Source organism: Drosophila gunungcola, unplaced genomic scaffold (assembly GCF_025200985.1).
Source record: "Drosophila gunungcola strain Sukarami unplaced genomic scaffold, Dgunungcola_SK_2 000001F, whole genome shotgun sequence".
NCBI lineage: Eukaryota > Metazoa > Arthropoda > Insecta > Diptera > Drosophilidae > Drosophila > Drosophila gunungcola.
In genome coordinates, this window is record NW_026453197.1 from 2,337,243 (window position 1) to 2,364,078 (window position 26,836).

Below are 26,836 nucleotides of genomic sequence, written 5' to 3' on the forward strand. Positions count from 1 at the left end.
TTGTTTTGCTTAAAAATCCACAAAATATAGATGATTGCCATTCAGAAAAGAGACAGGTATATTTGGACTACTGCAGAAGGAATCTCATTAAGAATCCAATGAGTCTCCAACAGGTAGTCGCCTTCCGGGTAGGAAAGTGTTTTCGTGAGGAGGTAATTCATGGTCTCCGTGGAAAGTTTGTCAATTATAATATCATGCTAAAAAAAAACTTAATTCAATGAATGCAAAAATTCACAGTTGCAACAATTTGTTTTGCATACATCATATGAACAGGAATGGTTTAACTTCGAGACTCCCTTAACAAAATCGTAGAAATACTTGGCGACAGGTTTGGACTTTTGATGTTTGAAAAAATAACATGCATCTACCGTTTTATTGTATAGAAAGGGCTTATATCCATTTAACCGTTTGTACAGCCCAAAATTAACCTGAAATGTTGATATTTGTTAAGCTAAGTCTCAAACTAATTTTGTATACTTGTACCTTGGCTTTTGTAGTTGGAAATTTATACAGATTAACTTTTCCAGAGACGTATTTGTAGGTACGGTTAATCGACTTTAAAGTGCAATATTCATAATTCAAAATGTCCTTATTCATGGTCTTACACTTCAAATTAGTAAACTCCACCCGAGAAGTAATCTTTATTTTAATAGCTTTAAAAAAATTATACTGGCTTTGCGTACATCTTAGTTTTTCGACGGACTCGGGAACAGTGAAATCAATTAACGTACATTCTTTATTTAATATTATTTTTAAATTTTGAAATAATTGTTGGTTGAGGAGATTATCACTTTCAACGGTTGCCCACATGTTTTAATCGACTTATAATAATAACAGTTAGTAGTGGATTATAGAGTAATGGGACCCAAATTAATAAGAGTATTAAACATTAGATTCTAAAATTTGGTTAACAAACCTTATAATGGAGTTTTTTTTATTTTGTGTCATACAATCTGAAGTTGACTTAAATTTTTTATTACAATTTCTTTTTATAAACTTTAATTTACTTTTACACAGACATTTAATACACCATATACATTTAATAACACTTCTATGAAAGCCAAGTTGAAACACTTAGTAGAATTAAGGAAAAGCTGGGGGATGTAGTTTTTCTTGGTTCGGTATTTGATTTATTATCGCCAAAGAATAAATCATATAGTGGGTGACCGAATCGCACGCTTGTGCCTCCTAAGCCGCGACTGTTTGTCTACAAATTTATCAAGATTTCGTCGAAGCACAAGCAAACACACAGCATACAGCAAACAGCTAGACAGACAGACAGGAACAAGCTTCTTTGTCATGCGGCATGCTCGTAAATCTAATGGCATCTGCGATGCACAAAGATACATTTGCAGTGCGCGCATTATGTGCATAAACATTGCAGATGCGTCTTCGCACCACTAAGAAATGTCATCTGTCATTGGAAATGCAGAAAGACGCCATGGCATGATGGCAAATGTCAGCCAAGGATAATGTTGCATTGTACTTTTGCCAGATCGATATGCAAATCTTGGCTAATTAGCCCGCCAAAGTAACAAACTAACCAAGTAATACATTGTTGAGATACGATAAGAGACTTGAGTTTGTAAAATAAGGGTAATTTATTAGTTGTATTTTGTAATAAGTCAATGATTCTAAAGCATTATAATGTATTTCATATATTCAAAAAATTTTAAGCAAAATATTCAGAGGCTCAATCATAACGGCTTACCTTTCATAATATTTAAAAACAACTATTAACCCTTAAAAAATTGGTTGCCCTGATTGTTTAACATGTAAACTGAAATAGCAAAACCAGGTGAGATTTAATTTAACTTAAAACTTCTCAAAACGCATAAAATAGTGGAATAATGCCCACCGTTTTGCCCCAAAACTTTTCAAATGTACGATTGCCTCAACTTTTTAAAGCGGAAACTTAAAGTTAGCTTTACATTAATTAACTGCTCCCCGAGCATGACCGGACTGACCCTTCCTTAACCATGTTCAGAGTACAGAACAGAACAAAATCAGTGCCCTGTCCCAGTGAAAAGGTAACCCAGTTGCATGGAGCATGGAGCACAATGAACTGCAATCCCCGAGAGCGCAGGAAATGGGAAGGGAAGGGATTGCAGTCGCAGCTCACTGAAGCATCAAACGACCAGAAGGTGACTTAAAGCTGCTACCCGGAGCCTTGAATCAACAACTTCCGATACCACTTCACTCCGTACCGCAATTGCATTCTGTGTGCGTGCCGAGTACGAGTACGAGTATCTGGCAGATACGTTCTGGCAATGCTCCATGGTCATAAATGAGCAACCAAGCACGACAGCAGCGCGGCATCGACTGACATCCCACTTAGAGACTGGATGTGCTCCACCCGTAAATCGCGTCCACAGCGCTTCTCTCCTCCCTTAAATATCACCCACGAACACCGCCCAGCCAGCGTTGGTTGACAAACGCAAAGTGTGCATAACTTTTAGTAGAGCATAAAAAAATTAACTTTAACTCGATTGTAGGCAGTTCCCAGATGGCTCTTCGTCCATTACATCCACCGGTGACGGAGTACTGGGTGCAGTTTCGTTCTTCTGGCAATTAATGTGTGATAATTAAATTGTGATATCAGCTGAACAATTTACCAATTAATGCTGCAAAGGGTGGCTGATGATGATGGGCCGTAGGTGGGGATCTGCAATATAACTTGAGTAAAAAGCATTAAGAAGTTTACTTTGTAGAGGGCCTTATTCGTTTTACAGCATTAAGAAAGTGTACCAGTATGTTTCTTAAATATAAAATACTGTTTGTAAAGTTTTATCATAGAAAATGTTATATCATAATCTAATTTATTAAAATACTTTTTATATTTTCAAAATGCTGTGGTAAGGACAGTTCTTAGAATCGCTCCTAAAGTTAGCTTTAGGAACTTTGTACCATTTTGCCGGGTTACTTTAGACCTGACCTAAGTCAAAACAATTTTCTTGGTTCTCATGACCTCCTCCCTCTCTAAAAGAAACTCGAACTCAAATAGCTATCCTGTTTTCCCACTTCTCTAGTTCATGATCCAGCTAATAAGCAATTTAGCAGGAGCGTTCACATCCTCGAAACACCATTCCTTCGCTCCAAAAAGGGCAGCGATGCGTTAAGGCAACTGTCTGGCGGGCGAAGGATAATGCCACAGACACTTGAGCTGGGATGTGCTTAGGTCAAAAGGCAGCCAGTTCATACGGAGAAAATGTTCCCAGCCTATAAAATTTGCATGTTTTGCACAATTGTGAGCAACCCCCGGCGCCCAATCAGGGGGATTAAATTTTTGGTGGTGACTGCTTATACCTTATGAGCAATTAATATGTCAGTTAGCGGCTTTGGCCAGATTGATGGGGTTGTTGCCTCGGACCGAGCTGAAAACGAAAGCAAACCAGAGAAATTAGATGGGGAACTGTCACTGCCAGGCACGAATTGCCAGCAACTTGGAAAGTTTTCCTTCATTTTCCTCGACGGCTCGTGCTCGGCACGTTTTTGCATGATTTCCGGCGCACCCTCGCGGATTTTCCCTGCCGGACTGCGGGGTTAACAAGGACACTCCCTGGTATTTGTGGGCCGCATTAAGCGTGCGGCACATTATCCTTAAGCGTCGCCGCGGCAGGCGCTTGTCTTTATGTTTCAGCTACAAGTGTAAATGCTGAGAACAGCTTTTTCTCTGGCGCAGTTGTTTCTCTGGAGAAAGTGGAATGGACTTGAAACTGGGTTGAGCAATGGCCGTGGCGCGTGTTCTGCCCACAGTTCCCGTGGGAATAACCAAGAATCTCATATCGTGGGCGTGCGAACAAATTTGTGGCATGACTCCTTTAGCTGGTGGAAATGTCAACCGTTTCTAACAGGGTTGATTTGCTTTAATCTGAAGGTATTTTCCGATTGTGAATTGCAACTTATTACAATAGGGACTTGCTTTGAAACCTTACTATTTCACCACCTCAAAAAGTGTCCGGAAATATGCACTAAAAAATTATCTTATTACTAAAAAATTACATCAGACTTCTAGATATTTAGTATATTGTTGCTTACTTTAACACACCATTTTAACTTGTTGCAATTTTTTTTTTTTTTAATTTTTCGACCTTTTAGGCCCAATTACCTAATGATTGTACCATAAGCCAAATAAACATTTAGAATAACGAGAAAATCTCGTTCCTGATTTCCCCGTTTAAGATTAATTTCGCCCCACAAATAAATAATAAACTTTTCGCAATTTTATCCGTGCAATCAATTTCAATCAATTTCACCTTACTCGTTTCCTCCAGTCCTTGCGCCAAATTAGACTCCTCGGCCCAACCGCAAGTTTTTCATTTCTCGATAACCAATTCCAAAGATGAGAGGAAGCAAATTTAAAAGCCAACACCCACATACTATATGGATGCATGAAAGCATTATATGCTCCAGTCCAATCGACCCACAGGCAATAAGAAAAAATATAGAATTTCAGCAGAGAAGAACTTTAATGGACATCCGGCTTTTATTATGCTTAGTCTTCTTATTATTGTTTTCCACCTCGAAGGTGTGTGCTGATGACGAAGAGGAAGAAGCGCCTCAAGTGCAATTGAAAAAGCCAAAACCACAACAACAACAAAAGCAACAACAATAACAACGACAATAATAAAAGCAATAACCACAACAACAGCAACTACGAACGTACACGATGTTGATATTTGCGTTGGCAAAAGGAAACGTCTTTGGCGTGGTCGAAGTCAGATGGAAAAACGAGAGGTAAACTCCAGAAGAAGACAGTAGATATGGCTTTAAGAATACATTGGATGGGTATTCGGGGAGAGTGTGGCGGGCACTCTGCCACATTAAGTGCCTGACGGCCTTTGGTTTATGGTCTCCCTCCGACTAGATGGAGGATTAGCAGTTGCACAACTATACACAAGTATGTTGGTGTGTCTCGCTGGCACTTTTGTGGGGGTGTCGATTTTGGCGTGGTCTTAAACAAGTTTAGGCGCCTTTGCGGCCATCATTAATCTTGTGGCATGCCCCAGCAGAACGGCGACCACGAAAACATAGAACACCAATCAACAGAGCCACGCCTTAAGGTATCATTTCCTTTATTGATTCACGTGAGGGGGCTCGAAATTTACCACCATCAACATTTTACAACTGTCGAGTGTTAATCAAGCGAATACATGTTTCCTTCTTGAGCCGGATCAAGTGATAAGCTAATTAATTTTATTTTCAATTAAACAACAGTGCCAATGCAGTTCAGGATATGTAATAAAACACTTTGAGAACAATTTATTTAATTAGGACTCGGGTTCCATAAAAAAATATATATCTCTATATTTATGGATCTTTTTGCTCAAATAATATTAATTAGTACTTTGTTCTGAATGCGGTCTTTAAAAAGACTTCTTTTATCGATCAATTTGTAGATCATCATATCATTATTTTTAATTTTTTTTTTTTTCAAACATTAAAGCGTTTAATATTGGGGATCGAAAAAATGATTTTTTAAAAGTTATTTTTCAAAAACTACCCAGATCCCAATAGACCTTTGAAGTAAAAATCTTAAAAAATGATAATTGTCAATCTTGTTTTTAACATATACAAATGTTAAGAATTTCTTTGGAATTGGAATTTAATTTTGGTCATATCTTTTGGGAAAAACACATATTTAAAATTTGTGTGGTTTTCAAATTTAGTTGAATTCCTTTCTTTATATATTTAAAGTTTGGTAATGTTTCATTTTATAACTACAAGTATATTCGTTAAGAAATGTTAAGCATAAGTGTTTCTCAGAATTCAACTCTCCTGTCTTAAAATACACACAATTCGACATTCGCTTGGCACTTTTCTTCCCCCCCAAAGGAAATGGACAAAATGAAGGGAGTGTCAGCCAGAAAAAACGAATTGCATTAATGCATTTTAAGCATCTGAAACTGTGCTGAGGAAAAACTAAACGAGCACGTTCCAATTGGTGTCCGCGGTCGTTGTCAGCACACTGTGTCTGCATCTGCATCTGAATCTGAATCTGCATCTAGTGAGCTCTGAGCCCTGAGCCCTGGACAAACTAACGTCGGACATGGGAGCCCAGAGTCTACTGGAACCGTTCCAAATTGCCGGCGCATGACTCCGGCTATTACAGAAAATAAAAGCAAAAAAGAATCGGAGGAGTATCTGATGAAGAAATGCTGTAAAATGGAATTGCATTACACACACTTTAGGTGCCATTTGTATCTCGGCGGGAGTGGGAAAATGGTAGGAGAAGCCATGAAGTTGATGATGCGCCAACAAATTGGATGCGTAATGGTTAAGCGAGAGCTGAGCCACAATTGAGATATTTATAGTTATGGCCAACAGGGAACCCTAAGCTGGAATTTCACTATACAACCTAATGGGCGAAAGTTGGCTTGCTTAATATTTTTCAAAGGCATTAAACTAAGCTGCAAAATGTTTATTGAATTTCTTACCTAAATCTTTAACGTCCTAATGAGGTGATATCGTTACCTGAGCCCTTTAGCGGAGTTGGTAAACAATTTATTGAGAAATGTAATTGCTAGCTATGGAAATTTTCAAGAAAATTGCTTGGAATTTATATCTGCACAGCAAAGGCTGAAATATTTTCATTGGCATTTTCAACTGGTTTTGCCCTAGTTGCACAAGCACTATTAGATTAAATTCCAATAAAATCGTGTTTGGTTCACACGATGCTCACCCCTTCAAGGTTTCTGTGTCCTCTAATGCTGGTATTTATTTTATTTTTTTATTGCCCCTAATCCGTTAAATGCTTTTTAATTGCATCTGCAACCTTATCCCAGGGACACTTGAAAATTCTGTTTGCATCGTAAGGGAAGTGGGCGGGTTGGGAGGTAGAAAATATAGCTGGAAAGAGGGTGGCAAGAGGGTTAGGTAGGCGTAAGCAATCCCAGGCTAATTGGTTGGGCGTGAAATGTGTGAGTTTAATTTAAAGAACTCGGGAAATTGTCAACCCCTAAAAAAACGGACCCCTACATTTGAACCCCTGTGGGAGACGAAATTGATAAAGAATGGAGATGCAATCAGCCAAAGTAAACCACTTTTTATCGGATTACATAAACAGTGAAAAATCTGCTAAAGTAACTAATGGAAAGCAAACCGCTTAATAAGATAAAACAGCCTAAAATGTAGGTTAAATAAGGATTACAGAAGATTATTACCTGAAAAACCGTTTTTAAGGGATATAAAGAAGATTAGTTATTCTGAAATCCATAAGTTTTTAAGAAATTATAAATAAGTTAATTTTGTGGAAATAATGAAAACATATGGAAGTAAGACTGTAAAAATATTAGTACTAAATATGAATTGTCTTGTGAGTATTGTGAGGTTGCGTAAAGTTACGTACTTAACAAAAATGAATGTTAGAAACATCTGCCTGTCAGATTGCCTTTATAAAAACGGGTTGAAAATTTTACAAACATTTTTTTTATTCGTAAATTTATATTTTTATCTTGCACTTGATTTCCTCAGTGCAATAACTTTAAATCACGTTAAGCTTGAGTTCATTCAACCGCAAGCCGAGCTTAAACTTCAAAAAGCTCTTTCACCTGCCCGGCTAAGCTTTTAAGCCCTCCAGCCACTCAAGTTTTGCGGCTCAGCTCGGCGACGTCTCAAGAACCCACTCAAGAAATGCTCAAAGGCCCAAAGCTAAAACATACATGCTTACATTAACGCGACCATTTGCTACAGCTCGTAAATCTGAGGGTCATATTTATGCAAGTCCAAACATAGATGTATGCACATGCAGTTTTAAATTAAAAACAAATTGTGAGCACGAGACCAAATAGTTAGAGACATCATGACCCTAATGAGTGTGGGAACTTTTTATTTTTGTAAACGTCACTGACATTGTCAGCTGAGTGTTCATACAGACATTTGCGAGTGTGTGTGTTCTTTTGTGCGTATGAGCAAGCTCTTAAGTGCTTTTTAAGAGCGGCTTGAGTACAAGCATTGCCAACTTAAACAAAAATTTAAATTCTTTAACGGTAACTGACTCTAGAAGATGTAGATAAGATGTTTATCTTATGTTATCTAAATTAAAAAGCTGCTAACCGTTTAAAGCTTTTTTTTTCTAATCCCCTATTTTTTGTTTTACATTTCAGCTTTTGGAAATAAACTCTTACAACTAAAAGGTAAGTTATTTAACATAAACTAGACAGAGAAAGAGAGAACAAACAAGTGCAATAACCTTTAAAAAAATAATGTTTTTTTTGTGCAAATCTCTACAGCAAAAAAAATTAAATCTTAAAATAAAAAACTCAAAATAAAATACTAAACCTGAGCTTGAAATTCAAAAAACCAATCAAAATCAATAAGCAACCACCCTCTACATTCTATTATTCATCATCCTCTTCGAATTGTCGCCAAATTATTTCAATTATTGGCTAACAACTGATTTGTTGCTAATCTTCTTGTCTCGAAATGGAAATCCCAAACAATTGACCCAACAATTTGTAATAGTAATTGGCTTCTTAATCGTAATTACAGGCCGGATTGAGTTCAAATCGAGTGATTTGGTTTGCATTACTCATGCTAACCCATTAGTGTGTGTCTGAGCGTATATGTTGCCTTTTGTGAGCCTTTCAGTGCAGCATTTTGCGCATTTTGATTGAAATTTTGATTAGGTTGCACATGTGGCTTTTGTCTGCCCCCTCAACCCCATTGACTGGCATTGATTTCTCAGCTTGTGGCCATTTCCCTACATCCCCAAGCCTCTTTTCCGATTTACCTTTCCCATTGTCTGGCATTATCTTTTGTCAGTTCATTCCAGTGGTGATGGAGTTGTTTGTTAGCGGTGGGCGGCTGGAGGTGGGTGGGCGTGTCCGGGATCCGGGGTCCCCACATGAAGTGCTAGCTGTTTTCATTATGGTTTATCTAAAAGTGTCGAGCATTTGTTGTTATGGCTTTAACACACTTAACACATAGAGAAATTTGCGCATCATCAACGGTGGTCAACATTTCCTTACATTTTCCAGCTAAAAGTGCTAGAGGATTGGAAGTGGAATTGGCTCCCAAAACACAAATTTGTAAATTTGTTGGAGAATAACTATAACTTTTTGTAGTACTCACAAATATATGAAAGTTAACGATTGTATAATATAAATCAATTAATTTTTATGTGTTTGAAATTATAAATCTTAAGAAACTTCAATGAGAAATTTGTAAAATCCATCTTAAAATGGCACAGAATCATGTGGACTTTTCTTTTTTTAAATAATAAACAAATTCAAAATGGAATTGTTAATGATCTGTTTTCTTAAGTGCATTTCTGTTTTATTTTCTCTTTGCACCCATTGCACCAATTTGTTTTTTTCTGCATTTAAGCTGCGATAATGTTGGCGTGATTGGGGGCTATGTGTAGGTAGTAAAGGTTTGCTCCAAATAGTCTTGATACCATTTTTTTTACCACCTGATTTGTATGTGGCTACCTGGATTAAAGTTGCTGCTGCATTGCAATTTTTCGCACGTTTCAGTGCTGAAAATTCTTTTTTTCTTTATTTACTTCTCTCTCACTTGGTAATTTATTTATCTTGGCTCGGCATTATCTTATTTTCTCTTAGGCGTTGATTTTCTCTTAGTGAGCAAACAACGACCTTGCCTCTCGCTCTTTTTCTCCGGATTCCGCTCTCGCATTTTGATCGATCATTTTGCCATTGTTGTCACGGAATTTAGGTTGGGCAACTAATTCAAATCGATACGTTCAATACATTGATTACCGAACCCTGATTACTGTTCAGTTAATCAGTTTTTATTCTTTTCGTTTGATTTCTTTGTCCGTTGACATTTCACAACCACTTGGCCAGAATAAGCGTTGAGTTACTCTGCGTTTAAGTAACTCTCTTTAATGACTCTCTTGAGTGCCATAATCACTTCCACTCGTTTTCCATTCTCCACCGTCCATGTGAAAAAACTGGCAGCTGCAGAACCAACGACACCAACAACTGGTTTTGAGTGCCCTTCTACCGTTCCGTTGAGGTATTTGAAATATATATAAACCCTTGGCAAAAAAATATGTTTTCCATCCATTATATTTAATTTTGAATTTAGTTCTGATAAAATGATAACGGTAAACAATATAATATTATACTCGTAACAATGAGATGTACAAATTTTAATTCTGTCAAACGTTGATTTATTTTTTTAATCTTGGACAAAAATCTTTTAAACTTGGTTTACTTAAATTAAATTCAGAGCTTTCAAGGCATCACATCTGGAGATTTCTTAAGGACTAATCTGAGTTTTAAAGTTATTACAAAATAATTTAAAACACTTTCTAAGCTGTCGGCTTAGTAATTATCTCCAAGCCCTGCCTTTTTGGGAAATTCCCAGATTTATAGAATGTAAGTGAGCTCGTGTTTTCCCAGAATTTCCTCGCACTAAGCCTGAGCGCAAATCTTTTAAGCCACGGTCAGCAAATCGCGATCTTCAAATGCAGCGCATTTGGTATTGTACCTAGCCTAGATAAAGATAAAACTCTCGCTGTCTCCCTTTTACTCTTTAAAACCTACAAGCTGCAGGAACGCTTCGCATTTTTATCATTATCACAACAAATACAAACACATCTGAGCGGAGGTGAGATGGAGGAACGTTCGTCGTCGTTGTTGGTAATAAATAAACACAATGAAACTTGGCAAATCCACAATCGTTCTGTCACACTGGAGAAAACCGAATGTGTTTTAAAATTATTTAAAAATTAAGTACACCGCTTATACTAACATTTGACTGGTTTTTGAAATTGGTAAATTAATAGTCTAGAAATAAACAAATGTTAGGTAAATTATAGCTATCATTAATAAACCAGGTAATTAATAGCAGACTCAAACACTAAAACATGGTAAATTAAAAAAAGCTTAAAAGATTGCTAGACTAAACAAAAAATGGTTTATTAAAGAATTTAAGCTATGTATATGATATGGTTATTTGACTATTAAAAAATAACTCCGAAATAGTATACCATCTTAAAGTATATATAAATATATTTATTTCATACCTGCAATAGAAGAAAAACTTTTGAGAACTAGTCTCTACTTTGCGAAGGCAGATGGACATGGCTAGATCGACCTTCCTTGATGCCGATCGAGATTATATAGTCTTGGAAACGTCTTAATTTGACTGAAATTATAATGCCATTTGTTTAGGCGGGGTGTCTGTCTGACTTCTAAGTTGCTAGACCTATCAGATCTTAAATATTATTTAAAACTCCCAAAGATTTTTTCCCTGTGCACACACACACCAACCAACACCAACACCCCTGTAACAGCTGTCGCTCTCTTCCGCTCTTGGCACGCTCACTCTTTCCACTCAAACAAGGTTGAGCGAATGAGCCGCGAGTCAACCCAGTACCCAGTACCCAGTACCAGTACCACAGTACAGTAGACCAATTTGAGCCGCCGAATCGAGCTAACCGCTTACCGCTTGCCGGACAAACGCGTTCCGTTTTCCCTCCGCTTCCATTCGATATTTGCCGCCGTCGTCGTCGGTTGTCCAGATGTCCGCGTGACGACAGACAAACTATTTCCAATACCGGGGGGGTCATAGTAACGTTCACCTAAGTAGTCCTTTCGGCCAAATCAAACCGAAACGATCCGAACTGAGCCCAACCATCCAAACGTCCATCCATTTACCGGGGTCTTTTTGGGGATCGTTGTGCATTTTTATCGGTGTGTCGCGCTGTCGCTTTTTCGGTCTCTGCGCGATTTTCCCCACATTCCGTGTGCTGTGCTGTGAAGAGGTGTTCTTGGAATCAAGCAAATAGTTAAAATAACGAAACGTTGGCAAAAATCCACTGAATGAGCAAGAAGTTATATAAGGCCCGAACCGGATTCATTTATTAATTATACATACAAATGTGACCAAAACAAAAACAGACTGACAACAAAACTCGGCTTGGGATATACCGAAAACAACACTCAAATACCAACCGATCCCGATATATAAATGGTAAATGTTTAAACACAAAAAAACCAGTAACAACAGCCGAAGTTGAGCTTGACTTAAGCTTTGGAGCTCAAGCCAAGTCAAACGAGTTTTGTGTTGTGCAAAATCAGATTTGCATATAATTCTTCCACGGCTATGTTGTTGTTGCTGCATTGACATTTGTAAAAACATTAAAAACATTAAATACATTTTTGTAAAACTTTCAGTTTTTGACGTCCTCAATATGCATTATGGTAGACAGAGTTTAAAGATATACATAAAAACATTTAACAGCTGTATAAATTGACATAGATAAAGTACTTTTCTTAATAGGAAATTAATACAAAAAAACCTTTTTAAGCTTTGTATTATAATACTCAGGGGGTATTTCAATTAACACTTGAGGTACAAGCATTTTGGAAAAAATTAGTCAGCTAAAAACTCAATAAATCTTTTCAGTTTCATGGCAATTCAGAGGGGGCTAACAAAGGAAATAAATAGACACAATTTGCAATTAGCTGGATTTGGCTACATCACATGAACTTATAGTATCTAAAAAGTTACGATTGACTGGACTTGACTCGTCTCCAGTCTCTCACGTCGATGGCGATGAATCATTTTTCATGTCTAAAGCTGTTTGAACATTTGGTAGTGATCGTATTAACGTATAAACGTATTGACGGTATTGAAACTTTTTGCAATATATACAATAACCTCTCACAGTTTAAAAAGAGATTTAAAAAACACTGAGTTTCTGTTTAATTTATAGTTCCGCCCACAAACGTTTTCACAGGCCTTTTGTCAAGTTAATTTATTTTAATGTATGCTGTGTGCCAAATTATTTGACTGTCAACTGCATAAATTAGTACTATAACCACAACAAAAAAAAAAAAAATAAAAAGAAAAATGGAAACGGAGAAATGCAAAATGGAAAATGGAAAATGGGGAAAATTTCCCATTGAAATGAGTAATGAATTGGTTTGGGGCGGGTGAGAACGAAACCAACTGAGAGTGGGTGAAAATATATTATAATAACAATGTAATTAAGTGCCAACTTGGCCCCGGCGAAAGCAAGAAGAGACTTTTTCTTTGCCACAAACTATAGGATACTTTTGCTTTGCATAATAATGCCGATGTGCTTGCAATGTTCTTCAAGATCTTGAGGTTTTGACTACCAAAGGGCTCCCGCTCCCTGATTTATGCTGCATTTTTGCTACCTCAGCCTCAGCCAGAGCCTGGGCAGATTATAAATCTCAGCAGTTCATAAAAACTTCAGGCAAAAGCTTCAGCACAAAACCATTCAGAAACATTCCGAGAAAAGCCAGCAACACGAACAAAAAAACTGGTAACAAGCCAAGGCAAAAAGTAAGAACATAATGCTACCTGGGTGCAGTTGGACTCGAAGTTAAGCCAACTTGAGGACGGAGGAGCCGAGTCGAACGGAAGAACCGGTTTGGTCTTGCTGCCAGCCGAGTCCAACTTTTCTCACATGCCTTTCGATTATGCCAAGCCGACTGCATTCTTCGAGACGCGGCTTTCGCTAAACGTTTGGCTAAGACCCGCGACTGAGACGAGCTCCATGCTCCCCATCCTTTAGCTCCAGCTCCAGCTCCAGCTCCATCTCCATCAACCCACCGCACAAGTTCAACACACATACAGCCGAAGAAAGACCTCTACTTCAACTTCAACTTCAACTTGATCGTCGCTGCGGCTGCATAAAACTTTAATTTCATGGAATTTCCTTTCTATTTTTATGCAGCAACGCAGCAGATGATTAACAACAGCCACAAAGAGAGACGTTGGAGAAGTCAAGAACACGGGAACAAGTCCAAGACCAAGTCGAAGTCATGGTTGCCAGCTAGTTGCAACTTCTGGGCCATTAACTTGGCTCGGCACTCGGGACTCGGGACAAAACGGCCATCTATCCCCCATCTGGGGGCCCAGGCATTCTGCATCTAAGGCAGGAAATTAAAAATGCAAAAAATTGGATAATTATGCATGTAAACGTTTTGTCATTAAGTTGATACTTAAATGCGGCTGCGATTACCGGGCATATTTTTAAAGAAAGACGCGGGAGACTTTTTTATGTCTCTCTCTCTCTCTCTTTTCATTTCTTCCTCTAGAAATCCATTTGCAATTGGCCCAACTGTCGGCAACAAAATACAATTATGAACTTCAAAAGGTTTTAGAGAGTTGTGTAACTTTGTATTTATTCTTGACATTTTCCTGGGCTGCCAATAGCTAACTAGCCGTGAACTGCACAGCAAAAATTTCGCATTACTGCCAAAAAGTTTTCTCGCCTCTCGAATGCCCGAGACTAAATCGACACGCAAACTTGGTAATAACTTGGCCTTGGCTAGGGCTTCTGTAAGTTGGCCAAAACCGCAGAGCCTTCAGAATGTCAAAGGGCATGACTGAATATGATTATGAGAAGTCGAATCCTTATTTGACCTTCAACGAATATGTTCAATTTGTGGTCTTTTAGTTGGTTAAACTTTGATGGGGGATTAAGCTAATATGGGTGACAATTTAATTTAATTTAATTACGTCAATTATGAACAGTAGGTGTTGTGAACTTTCATTTAAAAAAACTTTTACGAGTAGTTAAGCCATTGTTGCTTTGAGGGTGCCAATTAAATTTAACTGCAAATTTACTTTTTAGAAGTATTATTATTAATCATAATATTCGGTATTTGCAGATTTTAATTCAATAGAGGTACATCTTCATTAGTTTAATTACTTTAGCTATGATTTACTTTGCTGTCGTCATAGTACTACGTAAATAGAACGTTTATTTACCTATGCCAAATTCTTTGATGTCCCCAAACACAGTTGGCACACCTGTTCACCTGCCTTAATAGGAAAATAGGGGAAGAATCGCCCCAAATGTGTTACTTCGCCCACGCAGCATTTGGATGGCTTCTTCTGACGAGTATATGGGTTGTTTGTTTAGTTTCCTATCGATTATTTTCATTATGGGCTTGCACTGCCTACTTTTGGACGCTGGCACCCGGAAATTGCCAAAGCAGTTGGCTAACAGCTGTTCGGATGTCTATTTGCCCCGAATCAACAGAAAAGCGTTGACAAATGGAACAGAGAAAACTAACGTGGTTACACTACTGTGCGCCATAAAATTGATTTGCCTCCGCCACTGCCAACCAGCTAACAACAATGACAATCAGAGCAGGGAATGCCACTAGAAAACAGTCAGAAAGAGCCGTTTGGAAAATCGTCAGGCTTGGTTGACTTTCGGCGTTTCGAGTGTGTGGACCACATTGCCTCCTCGGCGACCTTTACCGTCACAAATCTGTTGGATAATCACCTAAACTAAGCAATAATCTAAACATAGTTGCTGGTGATGTCACGTAGCTTTCCACGGAACTTGTAAGTAAACAATGTCTCCTCTTTCTGGCCTGTCGCAAAGTCACATTTTGTGAAATCCCTTTCCCATTTTAAATCTGTCAGATAAATAAGCACTTCAACTAGTGTTTCGTTTGCTTCTGTCTGGGAAAGAAAAATATTACATCTTGTGTACTTTGATTACACGAAGTTTTTTAGAAATCACCTCTAGAAATAGTGCTCCTAAACAAGGCTCCAAATCTGTTTGTTATATAATATTTTTCTAACACTTTTAAACATCTATATTCGTTTAAAGCGTAGATGTTTTAAATTCAGCACCAGCATTGAATAAGTTTTTTTCAACGCATTACAAATTCTTGTGCATTTGAAAGTGGTTCTTGGAATTCCCGAGTGATTTTCCTCTCTTGTTTTTCCTCGCTTTATAAGTTATGAATGCGTAATGATAAATGTGCTTTGGATAAATGATTGGTTGTTGAAAATTTCTTTTTGTTTCTTTTTATCTGTGCCTTGGCTATATTCAATTGCATATTTTAATGGCATTAACGTGCTTCTCGGCTCACAAACAGGTTCCTCTGAAGAATTTCGGATAACTTTTGTTAAGTATGTCAAAGTGAGTTGAGTCATCGATAAATATATTTGCATAACTCGTAAGAGTTGTTCGCAGAAAAGTATCTTACGGATACGAAAGTGACTGAGATCGAATGTAATTAGGTTCGCATCTGCCAGCTGGCAAGCATACAAAGGATAACAAGGATCTGTAAGACACGAACCAAAGGGATCCCTCTACCTGAAAATCGTGGCAAATCGAAGTCAGTATTTCGAGAACAGACGGCCGCATGTGTGAGACCGATTCCCCACTTAACTAGGCAGGACTCGGCAGAATCCTTCGAGAATCCTTAGCCACGTGCACTGAACATATGTCAGGATCCTGGGCAGAGAAAGAGACAGGAAACCAAATACAACAACTGCTGGTCTCAAACGACAGATGCAAACAATTTCGAAGTTTTTCGAACTGCGACCCGCTGGAAATGTTTTCACCGTTTGCATGTCTCGTGTTCGCCAGGACGCTATACTTCTTATTAAGTATATTATATATACCTCCACTCACAATACGCACATGTGTATGGGTCGCAGGCGTGCCTATTGTATTTATTTTTTTTTGTGCCTGCATTTTTACTTCCGTTCGTCGGGTTTTTGAGGTTTCTCTCAAGTGTTTTCTGCTGGAAATACTCGTATTTTGAGTTTGTTTTGTTAAAGGATGTGGTGGGACAGTTGAAACTCTGTGAGTACTGGGGATATTTTACGTATCGATTGCTTGCATGTTTGCCTTTGGGATGCAATTGAATACCGTACTTGCGCATGATATAAACAATATTGAAAATGTACTTTTAATGCACATTTTCCTATACTAATAATTTATAGATACAAAAAATATATTTTTAGAAAAACAAACCGTAACGGATATTTAATTTAATAACTTAAATTTCATGTTAAGTGGAATCCAATTTTTAGAAAATAAACAAAAAAATGTATTACATTACAAATAATCTTAGAATATGATAAATGAATTTTCTTAGACTTTACTTATGGCGTCTGTTTCCCACATTTCTAAGCTGCGTTTCCTTGATACATCTTTCAGACGAATGCAATTTTTTTTGCATCTTCCCAGCTTACCTAGTAATTTTTTTTCTCACACCTAGCTTTTCCCACATCCCCTTTCAGTTCTTTGGGTATTCCCATATAGAACCAGGTATAACTGGGCACATAATGGTCAGATCAACGCGCAATTGACAGCTAATAATTATGCGCACTTTCAACAATAAGCACTCGCATAATGCATACGCTGAATGACAAAACCCCCTGCGACCGGCGTCCCTGTGCAATTAGGACGCTGCCTGCATAGGACATCATGGGTGCGCAGGAATTCCCTACCCCCAACCCTCGATTTTAGGCGGTTTAGGGGTGCATTTGGGTCAGCGTGTGAAATACCTAAGCATCCGTGCATGAAGTAACCCAAGCAAGCGATTCAGGATTCTCAAGATCGAAGGATCCCTTACGCCAAATCCCACCGAGTTCGAGAACCTCCTTTTCTTAACAATTATTTTCTACCCTTTCTTGGCTTCGATTCTGGTTGTCATTGTTTTGGATTTACTACAACAAAAAGTAGATGAGTTTGTACAGTTAAATTGCGTCACCGAAAAAAAATCGCATACTTCCCTTAAAATTCCACAAGTCTCTACCAGATGCTGTGAGATTTTTTTTTGCTGTCTCATTATTTACGTTAAACCTTTTTGGGTTTTTCGGTTGCGAATTCTTTGCGCACTTCCTTAAAAGTAATCAACCGAACCTGGGAAAAGCAAAGCGTAGCGGGAGTTAGCTGTTTTCTCTGAAGATTTATTGCACAGTGAACTTTTTGGCTTGCCCAGTTGCTGGCCCGTCTTAATACCCAACCACTTTTCTCTACAGTTGGTTAGCTTTGGGCCTTAGATACTATTTAGAAAAGCTCATCAGAATTAACTAATGTTGCTCCAGGGGGGCTAAGCTGAAATTTATGGGCGTTGATGCGACAAACTGTATTGTTTAATGTTCAAAGGTCCATGCCGATCTTTAAACTTGAAAAATCAAACATTACTCAAATAATTTAAATTAAAATAACTTAAACAGAGAGTGTTAAAAATGAATATTTGTATAAACAAAATATTGGTGAATTTAATTTTAAACACCAACTTAATCACAAGGTTATAAATCGTTACAAATCGTAAATATTTACAAAATCCTTTGAAAATCTCCCTTGAATTAAATTATGTATCACTTCCGCATTTAAAATCCTTAGGTTTATGCTTCATTGCACCTTATTGTGGTGCCTAATTGAAGTCATTATCGTTGGGCTCCCACTAGCCATAAAAAATGTAAAATACCCAAACTCACGCATACAACCTATAATTGCTTCACTAAATTTTCACACAAAACGTTGGCTGATATATTTCAAATTTAACACACAAAAAAAAAACGAAAAGTTCCCACGACCACCGACACAAGGAAGAGCATTAAAAATTATAAATTCCAGCAGTAGAGGGCAACCCTCGCAGGACGAGGATGCGGAGAGAGGATCAGGAGGCAGAGGAACTCGATGGTGGTGGTGTGGTGGTTGATAAGACCCCTAGCACAGCCAAAAAAAAAAGGAAGGACAGCAGACAGACAGTAGCGTATGGCGGGAATAATTATAATTTTATATCAAGTACTAGCAAAAAAAAAAATATGAGAGGAAGCCATAAAAAATGTATCCTTTTCTGACCATCCATCGTGTGAAACTTTACGAAATGCATTTTGTAATATTAGTTGGGGGTAATCATTGAATGAATACCTAAAAGTGAGCATAATGGGAATACGTTGGGAACTTTAAATAAATGGAAGTATTAAAAGCAGTGGAGGAAACTTTTGAAACAAAATGACAAAATAGACTCAGAGAATGCACTTAACCTGGTTAATAAATATTTATGTTACCTCAAAACTAGGAAATATTGAAAGGTTTGCAACCAGATGTGTTTAGGTCGTTTTTATATCCCAGTTTTTGCAATTTGTGAAAGAGAAACGCCTGCTACGATGGAAAAAATCCAATTACAATTCTAAGGCAAGCTTGTCCCTTCCCTCGCCCTCGCCCTGATTTCTTTTCAATCCATCTGCATAACGATTGCCTCCATCAACCATATCCAACATCTGTCTGCCTCCCGTCATATCCTGAAAGCTCAATCCATAACAGTGATGAAAATGCAGGTCTAGCCCACATTTTGGCATAGAAACCTGCAACGACTGTGGTTGGGGGTTGTTGTTTCATCGGATGAAAGGATGAAACTTTCGCAATGGGATTTCCGAGGTGTCACACACACTGAAAGGCAAGCCTAGACTGTTGTAAAAGTCATCGGCTTTCTGCCCAGAATGCAACAAGTGTCGATGGCCTTTTGAGGGCAGAGTAAAACTTAATTACTGTGCCCTCCCACTCTCCACATCGAAGCTTGATTGTGGTTATGCAATACAAATTACTATGTGCTCGCCTGTACAGATGTACAGCGATATATAAAAAAGTCATTGACTGCGCTTGTTTTGTCATGCCAGGGTTAATTGTTTAATGCTAAATTAAAGCCGAACTGGAAAAAATCGCCATGTTCTAGCACGGCATTTCATCACCATGTGAGAATGGTCGGCCATGTGGTGTATGATTTACAGTGGTCTCTGTGGTCCACTGGGCAGCTGTGAAAGAGTTTAATGAATTAATTATGGTGGGTGTCGCACCACCAGACCACCAGAAGAGTGATCGGTCAGAGGTCAACGATGTGCCAGACGAAATTTAATTAACTGTGGGGATAATTATTTACCAGCCCATCCAACTAAGCCCTGTGCAAAGTCGGTTACTTTTCAAAAGCGTAATCTTTCATCGATTTGAGTACTCCCATGTTTGCCTTAGTCATGGAAAAAACCCCGACTTAGCTCCCCATATTAATTACCATATCACAAAGAGAAAATAAATATGTTCGTATCTGGCAAACATTGATAAAGAAGTAATATCTCTAGCCCCCCGCCCCCATATTTTATATTATTTTTCCCCCTTTATCAAAGCAAACTGCAGTCGGATCTGATTCTCTGGCGCAACACGTACACAGATTTTACGGCTGGAACCTGTTTTGTGCCTTGCTTATTGGTTGAATGAACCCTTCCGGATGGAGCCAGCCCCACACCCCGGTTCCAAAACCCTTCTTTGATTTGCCATAGCCAGTCAGTCGATTGTTGTCATTTCTGAAATCATGTTTACTTTTAGTGCGTGATTTGGTGTTTATTTAGGTGATTTCTGATCTTGTCTCTATGACATGCCTAAGCCATGAATCATCTATATAAACCGATGGAGCAATTTTAGTTCTTTTTTATGAGGCTAAAAGTGGTTAATAAGCTAATTTCAAGAGGCTAGTGTCGAAATTAATGGGCTAATATTTCCATTAATGGGAAATTTTTTAGAACTAATGATATTTTAGACTTCGACTTAAATCTAAACTTGTTTATTGAAGGTCCATAAAACGAATCCATAACCATTGCCAATTTAAGTCCACTCAACCGGAAATTTCATTAAAAAAAATTTGAAAAAAAAAGATGCCCTTCAGTTCAGCAGCCAAAGTGACGCCTTTTGGGTTTAGAATTTATTCCATTTTATTGTTATTATTATTGCCCTTTCAGTAAATGCAAGAAGTCTGTAAACTTTTAGGCCAAATGCCAAGAGCTTTTGTAAATCATTTTTACCCCCACCACCAACAGTTTTTCTAATAAACCTCTGACCCACTTTAAAAAATGCTTAGATGCTTTTCATGTTCACAATTCGATTAGCTTGGATGGAAAAAATGCAGTCAAACAGCATCCCAGCAGAGTCAACGCCCTTCTTTGAACGCCTTCTAATGAAGCCAGAAACCAAAAGCCCAGTCCCACAAACCAAAACTAAAACCAAAACCAAAGCCAAAGCAAAGCTACAAATTGTGGGATGGTCGCCCTTGCCTGCTGTGGTCACCAAGTAACCGAGAACCGAACTTCTGGCCTTAAGGGGTAAATCAAATGTTCAAACTGGTTTCGTAACATTTACGGTTAGCGGCTTAAGTGGCCAAGAAGAAAGTCAAGTTGCAACGGAATTCCAAATTGAACTTTAAGTTTTGTGTTCAACTCGTATATAACTTGACAGCCGAATCACAAATAACTTGAACAAATAAGCCCAATTAGCTTAAGTCGCTTGACACTGTTTGAGTTGGTCAATTAACATGGCCAGGCTAATGGTTGAAGAACGTGAGATATTTGCTTGAAATGTGGAAAAGCCGTAGGAAAACGCAGTGGTGGGAACACAAAAACTCAGTTCGTTTTATATGGCTACTTTGGCTTGCAGGTTCTGGGAAATCTAGACATGCAAACAGGCAACGGACAGCCCACAGATTACCCCTATTTAGTACGCTTAAATATTAGATAATATTTCAAAGAGTTAAAGGCAAAAAGTTGGGTCACGTTATTTGAGTGGGCTTATCTGGTGCCCACTTGACTACATTTATGAAAAATAAAATATAGCCGCTAGACACCCAAAAATATCGCCTGGACAATCTACATTTGCGGATCTCCGGCCAAGTCAAACGACTTTAAATTGGACACATTGTTTTCTGTGAAAGCTATAGGAAAATGTACAAAGTTTTGTTATGATTTTGCGATTATTACGTACGTTTAGTTTATCAACAGTTTGCCGCAATACGCGAGGCATGTGATAAAGTCACAAAAATGTCAGCCCGTGTCGCCGCAGCGCTGGGAAAACAAAAGCCTCCGAGGCGAAGTCAAGGCAAATAAATGCTAAAAAAAATGAAATATTAAATATGTGTGTAAACAATTACGTGAGACACCCGACTGGCCACGCCCCCTCCCCCTATTACCCCTCCGCCGCCCACGAGGCGATAAGCGATTGGAGGCCGTTGGCATTAATTGCTCCTCTTGACTTCAGTTCTAGTTCGGGCCAAGCCGTGGAGGTTGGTTGTATCTCGTCGCAAAAAAAGCTTTTAACGGATCGTTGCTCGTAGGGGGGACCATTACCATCAGAGGGCACTTTTGATCTCGAGGGGGCGTTGAATCAAATTCGAAGCCGATAAACCAAAGTGCTTTCATATGTCGATAGCGATAATGAATTGTGACTCATGCATATTGGAGACGTCAGAAACTGATAACGAACAGCGTGGCCCCCCTAAACTATAACCACAACATTCTCTAAACATTTTCCAGATCGCCCATCAATTTAATTTAATCAATAGCCGTAACTCAAGTTCAATGAACAAATAAATTTGCGCAGTCCAACGGGCCAATAAACGGATCAATAAACCGAAATACGATCGAAATTTCGCTCGTTCAAAAACCAACTGCCATCTGGCAACGCTGTTTGGTGGCCGCTTGTAACGGTTATTCACGACAATTTACTCACGCCCCGATCGAGTTTAGAAGTGCGGAAGCATGGGAAACTCCTCGTCACACACACACGAACCACTCGAGCGCGGCTTCACACGCGGAAAATTCGGTGACGTTAAAAATGGGGTAGGTTTCTTGTTGTACATAACTCCATTTCGATATGATCCCCAGTTGCACAGTATCGCAGAGGGTTGAAACTGCCACAACTCGCACTTGTTGTGATCTCTCGTTCTCTGCTTCTAATTAAATACTTTTAATCTAAGTAATGCTGATAATGTATCCTTATCCTGTGCTCCATAGAAATCCGCCTCCTTCCGGTTTAGCAAGAAATCGCCGAAGAAAATGGATCGTCTGCGTCGCTCCTTTCGCGACTCCTTTAGGCGTCGCAAGGATCGCGTTCCCGAGTCCTCGAAGCCGCACCAGTGGCAAGCGGATGAGGAGGCCGTGCGATCGGCCACCTGCTCCTTCTCCGTAAAGTACCTGGGATGCGTCGAGGTCTTCGAGTCGCGCGGCATGCAGGTCTGCGAGGAGGCACTGAAGGTCTTGAGGGTAAGTAATCAAATGCACATAGTTTATAGAAGACATGGCGATGAAGATTTCTGATAGAAAATTATTAAAGTTATGTTAAATTGGTAGAGTTAATGACCTTTCTCAGATTTTGTTTTTCAGTGACAAACATTTTAGTCAAGTTAGGAATCAGAAACACGAAATGCCAATCGATTTTAGTTATATAAAACTATAAACTAGTCTTTTACCGAAGGAAATATATGAATTTTTTGACAAAATGATGTATTAGATTTTTACTAAGAAGAATCAAAATGTTTTTAAAAACTTCTTTTTGATGTATGTATTTAGCCAAACTTTAGAAAGATGGGTCCAGTAGTTATCAAGTAATTTTGGTAAATGCGTTCAAAATTGTCAATTAAAGAAACAATCGTTTAGAAACTACATTTATGCAACGAATTCTTTTCTTTTAAAACGCTTATATGTGTCTATTTTGTTCGGAATATATTAATGTTACTATATATGGTTATTCTTAAAAAATATGGAAATACACAATTTGTGAAGGTTTAAGTGCTTTCATATGTTCGATTTCCGTATGAAGTCAATAATATCTCCGACGCGTTTTTTTCCTTTTGTACGTTTTGATGAATAGATATAACGTTAGTAAAATTACTTTTTAAATAAAGATCAATTTTAAATAAAATCAATTGGCAAGTACAATTATTAACACTCTTGAAAATCTTATATTCTTGTAGCTTTCCTTTGAGTCAATTGTTAATCAAATTAGCTTTGTTATTTTCTTTTCAAATGATTTTCATCAAGTGCAAAGTTGTGTAAATTTTGTATAGCCCACTGCTATTTGAATTCAGATTTATTTATAGAGGACTTGATTTGTCTGATCACTGAAAAAGATATAAGATTGCGTGTAACTTTATCTAGACATTGAATAAATGGGCAAAACAGAGAGACAAAAATATGATCATAGCTAACATAAATGAACTAAATGATTTTTAGTAGTCCCAATCAAATAATACTCTTTAGATTTAAAGCAAATTTCAATTCCTTGCAAACTAAAATGTGTGTTTTTCATTGTCTCCATGTCCTTCTGAAACTTAATCTTGCTGAAATCAAATCATTTACTAATCGATCTCTCACAAATTTAGCAATCCCGACGTCGTCCTGTCCGCGGATTACTTCATGTCAGTGGAGATGGCCTTCGTGTGGTGGACGACGAGACCAAGGGCCTGATTGTGGACCAGACCATCGAGAAGGTCAGCTTCTGTGCGCCGGATCGCAACCACGAGCGCGGCTTCAGCTACATCTGCCGGGATGGCACCACCCGGCGCTGGATGTGTCACGGCTTCCTGGCGTGCAAGGATTCCGGCGAGCGATTGTCCCATGCGGTGGGCTGCGCCTTTGCCGTTTGTCTGGAGCGCAAGCAGCGACGCGACAAGGAGTGCGGCGTGACGATGACCTTCGACACGAAGAACTCGACCTTCACGCGGACCGGTTCCTTCCGCCAGCAGACGCTGACGGAGCGCCTGGCCATGGCCACCGTGGGCACAAACGAGCGGAGCATGGATGGGCCGGGATCAGCAGCAATGCCGGGTCCTCCGGCGGCCACCGTCAAGCCTTACAATCCCTTCGCCATCGAGCGACCCCATGCCACGCCCAACATGCTGGAGCGGCAGAGCTCCTTCCGTTTGAGCACGATCGGCAGCCAGTCGCCGTTCAAGCGCCAGATGTCACTGCGCGTCAACGATCTTCCGTCCAACGCCGATCGCCAGCGGGCCTTCCTGGCCGCCGCCGCCGGGAATCCTCTGCAGACACCGCTGCGAAGTGTTTCGCCCATTGCCGAGGTCTCGCCGGCCAAGTCTGCTGGAGCGGATCAGTCATCGGACGCCGCAAGCGCGGCCGCCGATTCTGTGAGCCAGCTGTGCCAGGAGCTCAGCCAGGGTCTCTCCCTGTTGACCCAGACGGACGCTCTGCTTGCCGCCGGCGAGGATCTGAACTTCAACAACAATCGCAGCATTAATCAGAACATTATTGCCGCCGAGAAGGCGCAGGTGCAGCATGTTATCTCGTACAGCGCCACGCCCACGGCGCAGGTGACGCCCCGGGTGGCCAGCATCAGCACCACGCCCACCTATCAGACGCTGCACTCGCAGTCGCCCACGCGATCGGAGCATCAGAGCCACCTCGACACCTCGACGGAGCTGCCAAATGCCGAGCAGTGGTTGGGTCATGTGGTGCGCAGTACCTCTCCGGCGGCACCGAAGCGGCCCACTTACCTGGCCAATGTTGGCCGAGCTCAAACTCTGGCCAGTGGATCGGGGTCTGCAGCTGGAACAGGAGCAGGCGGAGGAGGAGGAGGAGGTGGTGGCCCCGATGACCCTTTCGATGCCGAGTGGGTGGCCAATGTGGCGGCGGCCAAGCAATTGTCGCCGGACTTGCCGATTTCCAGCACATCGCGTTCACCGCTGGCCAGGCACAGCACCAATCCGTTCATCTCACCGCCCAAGGCGCCGGCGCAGACATTCCAGGTGCAGCTCTAGACACCAAATCCGGGGTCACCAGGGGGACAAAGTGTGGTTCGCTTGAAAAAAACGTAACTTAGTTTAAAGTTCAGGGGCAGGATCAGGCCAAACACAGAAGATGGAAAGAAATGGATGGATGGATGGATGGACGGATGGATGGCTGGATGGAATGGATAGAGATACTTAACGCAAACATAAATAATGTTGAATTATGCATATAGAACATATAGAAAACCTAAAATACAGTTATTTACACGAAAAATCAATCCATTAATGGCGCTTAGCACTAGGCCAAAACTAAAACTGCTTCAAGTGAATGACATCATTAAATCGTAAGAGATCTTGTACCGGATCAGTCTTTTAGGTGGTCCTAAATATGAAACAAACTTTAAATAACATTGCTTCGTACTAAAAAAAAGACCGTTTTTAGTGACTAGACTGATACCGGTTAAGATCCCTTAGTCACCAAACAATTGACCAAGCTACCAAGTTACCCACGAAAGTCCACCATTAAGCAAACAAAAAACAAAACCAATGGCACTCTTTTTGTCTTGAATGCTAAAACTGTATTATACTTTGGTAATGCCCTTCCACAACTTGTTGATTGATCCCGCTAAGAATAATGATAAAATACAGATTTATGTGTGTTGATATGTAGGAAACTCTATGTCCTAGGGCCAATTATTATTTTGTCTGTGTCAGTGTTCGGTACACCGTTTTATATCAAATCTTTTATTATTTAACTTAATTTTAAATTGTGTACAAAATGTATTATACTTAAATTATAAATATAATTTAAAAACAAGCAACAAAAAAAAAATGAATGAAACTTCAAGTTAATTTAAATACAATGCAACTAATGAAAAACGATATAGAAATATTGAAATAATTAAAGTTATATATAAACCTATTACATATATTGTGAAAGACAGAGCCTAATTCGGCAGAGAAGATAAATACATTCGATTTGTGTGCTTATTTGATTTGTTTGTTTTATTTAAGCTTACCGTGATCTACATTCAGTTGGTTTGGAAAGTTTGAGAAAAGCATATTACAATTACAGTTCATATTGGATAAAATAAACACCACCTAGCCAATGCACCAATTGTTGATAAAACCATTCAATCGAAACCTAGCTAGAATCAACTACAAAAGTAAACAAAATCATTGTTCCTAAGACACGATGTTGGAGTTAGTGAATCGCACTCATCAGCATTTACTTAACGCATACGTATTCAAATCGACTTGGAAAAGAAACATGCTCCTTCAGACATAGGAAAAGGTTTTTGTATATATAACACACAAGTCGTTGAATGATAATTAGTTTGATTTGCCTTGCAAAACAACACCTGGCTTTGTTCGGACATGCTACTGCTATTAATATAGGGAACCAGAACTTTTCTACATATTTACACCGGCACTAATGTAACCTAAGGACTATTCTTTAAAAGTTATCAATTTGAAAGGATCTTCTGCAACATTGTTTTGTGACAAATTTAGTCTCTAAATTAAAATTAAAATCGGTATACAACCATTAAGACGAAATATAT

General features: G+C 39.1%; 2 protein-coding genes across 3 annotated transcripts in view; one reads left to right on the forward strand and one right to left on the reverse strand.

Annotated features, from left to right (window-relative positions):
* LOC128263052 (protein numb) overlaps positions 1–26,116 on the forward strand; it is a 28,819-nt gene extending 2,703 nt beyond the window's left edge. Inside the window, exons 1-4 of one of the 2 annotated variants that reach the window (XM_052997710.1) lie at positions 11,363–11,943; positions 22,066–22,371; positions 22,546–22,794; positions 23,913–26,116. In XM_052997710.1, coding sequence (XP_052853670.1) covers positions 22,291–22,371; positions 22,546–22,794; positions 23,913–25,304 — 1,722 coding nt within the window. In that variant the 5' untranslated portion in view covers positions 11,363–11,943; positions 22,066–22,290 and the 3' untranslated portion in view covers positions 25,305–26,116. Of the gene's footprint in view, positions 1–8,105; positions 8,136–11,362; positions 11,944–22,065; positions 22,372–22,545; positions 22,795–23,912 lie in introns of those variants that run through there. The other variant, XM_052997711.1, reaches the window with a different exon arrangement.
* Positions 42–13,540, reverse strand: LOC128263399 (uncharacterized). Its single transcript, XM_052998430.1, has 4 exons — positions 13,486–13,540; positions 484–653; positions 261–428; positions 42–197 (listed from the first exon to the last, which is right to left on the reverse strand). The coding sequence occupies exons 1-4, from the start codon at positions 13,538–13,540 to the stop codon at positions 42–44; spliced, it is 549 nt and encodes a 182-aa protein (XP_052854390.1).
* Positions 26,117–26,836: the final 720 nt, after the last annotated feature.

What these genes read in the sequence shown, in the direction of transcription:
- LOC128263399 (XM_052998430.1), bottom strand. Translation starts at nt 13,540, where the DNA reads ATGGAGCTGGAGCTGGAGCTGGAGCTAAAGGATGGGGAGCATGGAGCT. An exon ending in GGAGCATGGAGCTCGTCTCA is followed by an intron (nt 654 to 13,485) that starts GTCGCGGGTCTT and finishes ATTTTTTTAAAG; the next exon opens with CTATTAAAATAAAGATTACT. An exon ending in TTCCAACTACAAAAGCCAAG is followed by an intron (nt 429 to 483) that starts GTACAAGTATAC and finishes TCAACATTTCAG; the next exon opens with GTTAATTTTGGGCTGTACAA.